The 10,651-nt window shown below is 36.4% G+C and overlaps 1 protein-coding gene across 1 annotated transcript in view; it reads left to right on the top strand.

Moving 5' to 3' along the window:
- Positions 1-9,351, top strand: part of CYP20A1 (cytochrome P450 family 20 subfamily A member 1) — a 20,667-nt gene extending 11,316 nt beyond the window's left edge. The window contains exons 8-13 of the mRNA XM_072418759.1: positions 357-411; positions 1,012-1,132; positions 1,592-1,703; positions 2,874-2,938; positions 3,821-3,910; positions 7,402-9,351. Coding sequence (XP_072274860.1) covers positions 357-411; positions 1,012-1,132; positions 1,592-1,703; positions 2,874-2,938; positions 3,821-3,910; positions 7,402-7,552 — 594 coding nt within the window. The 3' untranslated portion in view covers positions 7,553-9,351. The remainder of the gene's footprint in view (positions 1-356; positions 412-1,011; positions 1,133-1,591; positions 1,704-2,873; positions 2,939-3,820; positions 3,911-7,401) is intronic.
- The last annotated feature ends 1,300 nt before the right edge of the window (positions 9,352-10,651 follow it).

Consider the following 10,651-nt stretch of genomic DNA (forward strand, 5'->3'; position numbering starts at 1 on the left):
AACAAAATAAACATGCATAACTTAATTATATAACAGCTCACCCCACAACTTTATGGTTTCCCTGTAAAATTCAGATGAGTGTATAGTGTACTCCGTGGTAAACCCAGACATTTTTTTTAAACAGGGTAGGAAGAAGCTGTAGGCGGGTGGCAGCCCCTGTATTGTGACCCAAATCTTCAGTAACCACCCAAAAACAGCCAGATGGTTACTGAAAAGTGCCGGGTGGTGTGCCCAGCTAAAGAGGGCTGGGGAGAACATTGTACTGAAAGTCCTTACTATTTCCTCAGGTTACCTCATCATGTGTAATATGTAGAAATTCTAGTAATCTTAAAATTTAACCTTTTTTCTTTTTCCAGGTCCTAGAAGACAGTATGATATTCTCATTAGCAGGATGTGTGATAACTGCAAATTGTAAGTATTCATTCTTTTAAATGCTACTCTAATAATAATATTTTATTTTTTGGACCTGGTGCAGTCCTTTAAACTGGTGATTTTACTACCATTGTAGAACAGTGGGATAAAAACAAATATCACAGTAGTGAGGAGTAGGGAAACCTTGCCTGAGACACATATCTGTCAAATGCTATGATTGTGCTTTTTAGTATTATCACAACATCAGAGCGCATAAAAATTTTATCTACCATCTTGGGACATAAAATAATTTACTTTTTTGAGGAGAATAAAATATATTCTTTTGGTAATTCAGCTGGTTTAGATAACCCATAGTACTTTGAAAATATTTTGTCATGTAATAAATGTTTGTATGCAAAACTAAGATTGGTTGTATCTATATATAACTGTATACATTTCCACACACATGCTTTACAAAAATAAAAAAAAACAAATGTAAGGAAAATTCACATAAATTATTACCATTTGCTTTTAGAAGGTATTTTGAAAGTGTTCTTTGTTTTCAATAAAATAAAATAGAAACCTTGTTACTGTAACAAGAAAAAAGTAACCTTGAACATTACTGTAATACTGAATTCCAGAATTACCTTTATTTTCCAGTGTGCACATGGGCCATTTATTTCTTAACAACTGCAGAAGGTGTTCAGGACAAGCTGTACAAGGAGATAACCCGGGTCCTTGGTAAAGGGCCTATCACAATGGAGAAATTGGACCAGCTCAGGTTGGCTTTGTTTTACAATGATAGGACTTTTATTTATTGATCATATTTTTCACACTAGGACACCCATACTAAATCTTTGTGCTCGGGTTGCTGATTGTATTTTGTGTGAAAGTGCATTACCCTCCTTGGGAACATTTATTGGGGTTTCTAAAACAAAGGGTAGCAGACCGTGGTTGATGGGGGAAAAAAATGTAATGATTACATCATTGCTGAAGGAGTAAATCTGTCTTCTCTTGTTCCTTCTATTACTATAGGGAGAGCAAATACATCATTCTATTCAATATGTAGACTTGCTACACACTGTGACCCTAACAGTGGCTGATTCCCAGAATACTTTACAAATATAATGAGGTTGCAGTTCACGTTCTAAAATGATTCATGGTTGTTTGGTTCATATTTACTGTGACAAAAATAATGAAATATGTGTTCTTATTTCTTATATTTCTTCTATTACCTTAGCTATTGCCGACAGATATTGTGTGAAACAGTGAGGACAGCAAGGCTAACTCCAATCTCTGCTCGTCTACAGGAGCTGGAAGGAAGAGTAGACCAGCATGTTATTCCTAAAGAGGTATGTTACAGCCCTTCACGCTTCTGCCAAATCTTTGTAATCTAGAGCACCAACCTTCCCGACAGCAGGGCCTGGTAACATAGAATAAAATTTTGCCATGGCCCTGTATATGTACAGCATACACTACTCTGCTATTCTCAGCAGCTCCGGCTCCTGTCAGCACACTAGCTGAGAATAGCGTAATGGTGTAAGGAAGTTGGTTTGCTGTCAGGTGGCAGAGCTGCTGGGAATGACAGAGAAGTGTAAGCCTTACATACATTGTTCCGCCATTCTCAGCAGCTCTGGTGTAAGCGGTGTGAAGAGAGCCGCTCCCACTGGTTGCGCTCCTGCTGTCATCAGCTTTACAGCAGTGTAAGGAGGGCCGCCAGTGTTACCGGCGCTTCTGCCTCCTGTCATTTGCAGCCCCCAACTCACCAGCCATGAACCAGCACCGGTCCGCAGCCCAGGGGTTGGAGACCACTGATCTAGAGAATTCAACAGAATATAGCAAACAACTTTGTCAATTAGAAAAGTACAGAAAACAAAAACACACATTTCTTAATTTAATATTAACTAAAAACCGAATATACAACTTGAGCAGCAGTGAACCATGGCTGCCAACAGTAGTACGGTAGGATAAATAGAACCAAAACAGGAAACAAATAAAACATTTTATCTCTTCATCTGCAGCCATATCTAACTCAACAGGAGCTTAGAGTTATCTTGAGTATATTACTATTCACTTGGAACATTAAAAACAAAATTAGATAATGATAATTTAATTTTTTGAAGGTCTTTTCAAATATTTGACTGAAATGATCCTGCTTGTCTCAGCTGATAACACTTTGTTCTTTTTGCTTTTGTTGCACTCCTTTAAGTTACAATGTTACCAGCTATCATTTGGGACTAAAAACATACTCACTACTTTGTTGTCGTGCAAATTATAGAACAAAAAGCTTAGGAAACAAATGTCCAGTAACTACATCCAAAGCCTGAAAATTGCAATATATTACATTTTTAGTTTGAGATTTAAAAACAATTTATTGCCCAATCTGAAATGTCAAGTTATACACCTAAATGACCACTAGATGGCATTTGTAATAATGACATTCTATATCCAATGTTTAAATATAAAAACTGCACAACTGTGTATATTGTGTAAAAATACCAATTTGTTATCTGATTTTGCAGACACTTGTTCTCTATGCTCTTGGTGTTGTTCTCCAAGATAGTACGACATGGCCATCTTCATACAGGTATGTTTCTGGCTCTATTAGTTTTCCATTCCATTTCATCGTCAATGTTATATCAGCAACATTAACCAGGTGTACTGAAAAGACATGATGTAACATAGGAATATCCAACTAGTAAAAATTTGTCAGGCCTTTTACAATATTTTAAACAATATTTAGTTACCCATTTGAGATTGGGATGTACTGGTATACAGTAAATGTATAGTACCTGCAGTTTGTTTTGCAGTTACTATCACAGGCATTCATAATGAGGCACTAATGGTATGCATGACATATTATATAACATTAATATTTCTGTGCATTGTGCTTGGCATGCTTGTCACTCATTTTTTAATTGATGTTTAAAAAAACTAGTACTTAATATGTGGGTTATACTGTTTAGTTTTAAAAAAAAAACAACTAGTATTTAACAAGTAGGCTGTAGGTTGCCTTGCTGGTATGTTGATGAAAAGACATGAAAAGAAAGAAAAAAAAAAGCATGTTAAGAGTTTACTGGTTTCACTTCTTGTTTGGAAATAGTGAAAAAATAACTGAGCCATCAGTACGGGATTTTCTATCTATGTCAGAACAAGTGTCATTTAGGTTCAACATGTATAAGTAGGGGGTGTTTTTGGGGTCTTTGAAATTACCCAATAAATCAACACTTTAATATGTGTAAGAGCTATGTGAACTTACCAGTTCAGTTTTATATATTTTATCATTAACCCTACTTGACTCCTTGTCACTGATTGGACATTTTGACAAAAGATCTCGAAGTATTGTCATGAAATAGTTTGATGTTTTTTTTATCACATTGGTCTTGTTTATACTGCAAAAGAAAAACATGTCATGCCTATATACCATTTCCAACTAAACTAAATATTTTTCTGTACTTTATTCAATCAGATTCAATCCTGACAGATTTGAAGAAGAATCAGCTAAACAGAATCTTACTTTGCTGGGCTTTTCAGGAAGTCAGGAGTGCCCAGAGCTTAGGTAAGAATAAATTACACGTCATAAATTACCCCATGGTTTATTTTACAGAAGAAGCCAGTGAACCATTTTTGTGCAAACAGTAGGCCACATGACAGGCATTTAGGGACTACACCTTTTTTTAAATTGTTTGCATTATTTTCAATCAAGCCTGATTTATAAAAAGCTGGAGAGGACACACTTTCATCAGTGGAGCTGACCCTGGAATGTATCTGGTCCAGGATTCAAAACATTTGCTAGCAAATAGGAAAAGACGTTGAAGAAATCTATTCCAGGTTTGCTGGATCACCCAGTTTCACTGATGAAAGTGTATCCTCTCCAGCCTTGGGGAGCTTTAATAAATCGGGCCCATTGTGAGGATCACATAGGAAATAGTTAGTAATGCTTTTGTAAAGAGTATTGATAGCACACGAAAAACACACACGCAAATTTCACTTTAAAATTAGGTACAAGAAAAGTTCGGGGGCAAGTACATTTAAGCCAATATCAAACATTAAGCCCTAAAATGCATATAGGACAGGCAGCTTAAACTAACTGCTTAGGACTTCTCTCCCAGATGTATTGCACTAGAGCACCTGGCAGCCACTATGCTGCAAAAGACATTATGAGAAAGACTTTTTTTTTTACATCTTTGAAGATGTAAAATTAAGAATCGTGAGACTTCTGGAAGCTTACCAGCCCAAAAGTGCATGTGACAGCATGGTAAATTTAGCTAACATTAATCTTGTAATGCTGACCCCTTGTCCCATAAGAGTGCCTTTTTTTTATAGAAAAAAGCAATTGCAGCCTTTGCTCACTTCTGCTGTTAGAAACTTTACAGTATGGGCAGGTCCACAGAGTGGTGCGGTACAATTCTAGACTGCTGCGCCTGCATTGTGCAGTATAACCGCAGAGAAAAGCAACTGCTTGGGCATTGAAGATACCTGTCACAATAACAGGAGAAATACTGACCTCATTTGTGATCACCAAAACAAAACAACCAGTTAACCTGTAAAGTAGGGAGGAGGATTTTCTTTTTCCAGATTTCAGTTTTAATATTATTGTGCCATACTGAAATGCAGTTGGGAACTTCTGTTTCATAGCTGATGTATAGTACAGCGGAGCACACTACTCTGATTTTGTTAGGGACAAATAAAATGTATAAGTTATTCTTACATAGGTGTTAAGATAATAGGAATCCTCTGGCATCTGTTTATTTAAATAAAAATGTAAAGATGCCACAGGAACAATGTGGACTACATTCACTACTGCTCTACTTCTGTATGAGCTGGTCTTAGGGGCCTGACACTTCCTGAAAGCCAACAATCCATTTTGCCATCATCAAGAGGCTACCTCAAAGTTTAAGAGAACTTTTGTTCCTTCAAAGGTATTTACAAACCTACATCACATTAGGCCATGCTGATTCTGATGATGCAGCAACAGGTTAGTTTAAATGGACAATAAGCCATTATTTGCATACTTCTTCTCATCTGCTGGACGGGTATAAACATCTGTGTGCATGGGGCAATTTTTCAGTGAAGTTTTACATCACTTTTGCCTCCTTGTTCTCCTACCAGGTAGTGTGTGAAAGGCAGCAACATGTTCACAAATGACAGGGTATGAGCTGCATTTGCACAATTTTCAAGCTACAAATCTACAAGACCAAACGCAACTTGTAATGGTTCTGGTATTAGGTGCCCTAATCAAATCTTTATTTAGGAAACCTATATTCCATGAAGATATTCTGACAATACAGTATTTTTTTAAAAGTAGCCTAAATATATTTTTTTCCTGTTATCCTATATTTAAAATTATAGATGGCTGTTGTTTTATCAACCTTGGATTGCCAATAGAAGGATGCTGTCTCACAGGAAGGTGAACTGTAAAGTTCAGTAAATCCAGTGATACCTGTAAGGGTTAAAATAAAGAAATCCATGTAGCACACGTTATGTTTCAGATAAACGTTTGTGCTATATCATGGTTTGGGTTTTACTAAAATACAAGTGTAAGGGTTAAAATAAAGAAATCCATGTAGCACACGTTATGTTTCAGATAAACGTTTGTGCTATATCATGGTTTGGGTTTTACTAAAATACAAGTAAACAAATAATTGTCACAACCTTGGATGTGTAATGTAATGGATAACATATTTTTCTTTAATAAAAAGCCACATTTAAATGATTGATGTCTGAGTAAGCCTACAGGTTATCTACACTTACAACAAAAACATGCAACTTTGTAAAATCATAATTTTGTTTAAAGGAGTTTTGATTGCACAGGTCTTTAGTGGTGTAGAATTTTCCTAGGGTCTTACACCTGGTATTTTTCACAACTAAATCATGGCGTACCCCAGGATCTGTCTCATCTTTTATGTGTAACCATCACATGTGAACATTCGGTATAAATAAATGCACACCCTCTGGGTAAAACTAAACCCCACACAATAAGCATTCTTGCGTTTGGAGTTCAGAAAGAGTGTAATGTATACAAAACTTGATAGTACAGATGTGTACAGTATGGGTGCAGTAACTGTTGAGCAGAATTGTTGTGTTATTTAATATGATTCGTAAGGGTTAAAATAAAGAAATCCATGTAGCACACGTTATGTTTCAGATAAACGTTTGTGCTATATCATGGTTTGGGTTTTACTAAAATACAAGTTAACAAATAGTTGTCACAACCTTGGATGTGTAATGTAAAGGATAACATATTTTTCTTTAATAAAAAGCCACATTTAAATGATTGATGTCTGAGTAAGCCTACAGGTTATCTACACTTACAACTGGCATGGCTTTTGTTAGAGACCTTATCTATTTGTTTGATTGAGGATTTTCTAGTTTAAAACAAGGCATATATTTAGCTCAGAGACTTGTAATGTACACCTCTTCCTCACTATAAAATCCGTAATATAACTGTTTTCACGTTCAGTATTGCATTTTTCTGAGTTGCCTGCCAGCTAAATACACTATAAACCAGCAGTGGTATTATGCCAATTACCAAAGGTAGAGAAGATTATATTCACCTGTGCAGAAAACCTCTGCTGTTTCATAGAGTTTAGCACCTGCTACCTTCATTGCTTTCATTTAGGTTTTTATTTGTAGGATTTGATTTTTTCCTGAACAAAAAAAGTAATACAAAAAAAACATGCAACTTTGTAAAATCATAATTTTGTTTAAAGTAGTTTTGATTGCACAGGTCTTTAGTGGTGTAGAATTTTCCTAGGTTCTTACACCTGGTATTTTTCACAACTAAATCATGGCGTACCCCAGGATCTGTCTCATCTTTTATGTGTAACCATCACATGTGAACATTCCGTATAAATAAATGCACACCCTCTGGGTAAAACTAAACCCCACACAATGAGCATTCTTGCGTTTGGAGTTCAGAAAGAAGAGTGTAATGTATACAAAACTTGATAGTACAGATGTGTACAGTATGGGTGCAGTAACTGTTGAGCAGAATTGTTGTGTTATTTAATATGATTCTTAAAAATATTATTTAATTGCTGTCCCTAGGTTTGCCTACATGGTGGCAACAGTCCTTCTCTGTGTCCTTGTACGGAAGCTTCATTTGTTACCTGTGGAAGGCCAAGTAATGGAGACCAAATATGAGCTTGTGACTTCTCCTAAAGAAGAAGCCTGGATCACCGTGTCAAAAAGAAACTAAGCCAACAAGCCAGTGGGCTTACTTTCTAGTCAGCTGGAGAGATCAAGAACATTTGGGCAACAATTGGCCCTCCTTCTCCAGCGGATAAAAGTTGAAATGACATCAGTTTCATTGTCTGCCCTTAATCAATCTGGTATGAGGAACTTTTGTATGGCGAGATGATGAAATCAGAACAGTAACACCAGTGGTATTGCAGACAATGCCTGATTACCCATGTTTTGTAGATCAGTGACCAAACTGCAATTTTTTTTATTATATTTGCCAAAATGGTTTTACAACATTTATAGAATGGATAATATCCAACTTTTTTGGTATAAATTAATAATCAGTAATGCTGTCACTGCCATTTTTATTCTAGATCAAGATTGAAACATTAAGTAACATACATCTGATCAACTCAGGGGGATCTGTGTATTATTTTGTAGCCCTGCATTTATATCTAGGAAGAGCACTTTTTAATTGGTTACTTGCTGCAGTGATGGTAATTTGTATTTTGACAGAACATGTTATTACCTAACATTACAAGCTTTGTTCTGGTGCCATCTTTCACACCTGAAATATTGGAGCTACCTTTGCAGACTCAATTCAAACTTTGTTTCATCAAGTAGTTTAGCAAGAATTAGGATGACCACTTGCACCTTTAAGTTAAAAATGGCAGTTATCAAATGTCCTATTCCTATCATCATGGTACTACAACACACCTACAATTTATTTGCATTGCTATTTATTCCTAATGACAGCCAATGCACACATGTTGTATCACACCTCAACACACAGTAAAGCAATTTGTGGTATGCTGATTCAGAAACAGTGCATGGGTGTTCCTTTTTTTTCCCTCCCGCTGGTGTGGTCGTAGCCCAGTATTTTGACTGATGTATGAGCATAACACAACTCACCAAAAGGAACATGTCTGAGTTCGACCTTTATGTATTGTTAAATATAAAGCTCACTTCGACTTGATTTTCATCTTCCAGTGCTTCGACCATTGAGCTCTTAACCTTGTCATGATATTTCCTCTTTCATTTATGTGACATTCCACTTGCACGGTGAACGGTTTGCGGTTTTTCTTTTGTTTGTTTTTTTTTTTGCTTTGAAAAGATATATAGCAGACAACCTGCATGGCCCTAAAGACACAAATTGCCTATTTGTGTTCTGACTTTGCTTGGTATCCTTATTCTACCCCTGACCATCCTGCACATGCATGGTTTTCTCTTATTCTAATAAAGAAGATTTTAGGTTATCCACACACATTTCTAAGTCCTTCTGAACAGAAACATAAATGGTGTCGAGGCAGCATGATCCTGATTGCATTTAGAAAGTTTTGTTCTATTTCAAAGTGAATATGTGCCCAGACTATACACAAACTAATAACATTTACCAACCAAACAGTAACGAATACAACAGCCTTCCCATGCATCCCTGTATCTACAACATTGTGAAGAATTGTATGTATGTTTGAAATGTATTGAAGCACCGAAAACTTGGCAAATCCTGAAAAATGAATTGCCTGCATCTTCACTGAAGTGCAAAATAAATCTAACAAAGGCAGCTGCATTATTGCCATCTTCCATACTGAAACGTTATCTTCCTATTTCCTAGGTGTAACTGACATTTTACTATAAATAATGTTGCTGTTAATTTTTATCATTTACTAGGAAAAATGTGTTTGTCAGATACAATTGATAAACCTACTGTGCCTTTATCGGACTTTTTTTGTAAATGTCACTGCCATGTAAACAATTTTTTATCCATGACATAAATGATTGTGATAAATATACAGAAATGTGGAAATTGTTAAACAGGACTGTTTTTTGTGTGTTTGGGAATGGGATGCTCTGTGAAACACCATAGAAACCATTGACTATTTCATATAGTGCCTCTTTCTCAACATCCATCTAAAAGAAACTTGCTGAAAACCTCCTTGCACTGTGAATAATACATTGTCATGTTTCCACAAATGAGGTGTCACACCTACTGCTTTTTATCACAGAATATTCTAGCACATCCGTAGAACTGCTAATTAATGCAGTATATGCAACGTAAGACTACTAAAGGGATTTTTTTCATAGCTGGAGAAAACAATTAAGAAGAACATTTAATATATTACAAACCAGCTTCAGATTTCCTGGCCTTTGTGATATTCTTGATACCTGCTATATAGAAGCGGTTTTCCAGGGTTGCAGAAAGTGGAGGGGGTTTAGCAAATAAAAACGTCATTTGTTTTGTTTGGAGTTCTTTCACTCACACACCTCCAGATTGCCTTTCAAACAATAAAAAAGTTATTTAATTTGCTTATTATTGATAATGAGAGGACATTGCTGTCCCTTGACATTTCCTAAGCAATGCAATGCTGGAAAACCATTTTCATAAATGCCTACAAAATATCAATGTGAACAAGGCAGTTTTAAGAGACTGCTTACTTCAAACCTGTAGTTATGGTGGAGAAGAGTATGAGGAAAGCTATTGAAATGATTGTGAATGTATTGGTCCAATATAATATAGAGATCTAGTATGCTCCAGTTTTTGATCACTTTACCTAAATCCAGCAAGTAAACATAGACTCATACTCTGAAATGGTGTCAGATACAGGATGGTGGAAGCTGAAATAAAGGTACAACACTCCTTGAATCAAGGGCGGGTAACAGTGTTGAACTCTTTCTCAGAAGGTCCCTTCATCAACTTCTGTGCACTGCAATTCTCCATTTATATGAAATATAGGCACTACAAACTAACCCTCACAACAGTGCAGTAACTTTGCATATGCACCTTCACTTTCATTACCATTGTTCCTCATCCGTGGACTCGCTAGGACGATCTGAACGGACAACGACCGATGTACACACGCCAGATCCCTCAGGGCTGATATCGAACGAGAATCATCTATTGTGTGTTTGTAGCCTAAAGCTACGTACACACTTCCAATTATTATCGTTGTTAAACGAACGATCGTATAGCACCGATCCTGTACATACAGATAACGACACGATCGTTCGTAGATATTGTACACGCAATAGATGCGATCGTTTGAGCGATACAGGGAGTGACGTGCACGACAGGAAGTGAACGAACGTTCGTTCATCACGCATGCTCAGACCATGG

The sequence above is a fragment of the Pyxicephalus adspersus genome, chromosome 7 (assembly GCF_032062135.1).
Source record: "Pyxicephalus adspersus chromosome 7, UCB_Pads_2.0, whole genome shotgun sequence".
NCBI lineage: Eukaryota > Metazoa > Chordata > Amphibia > Anura > Pyxicephalidae > Pyxicephalus > Pyxicephalus adspersus.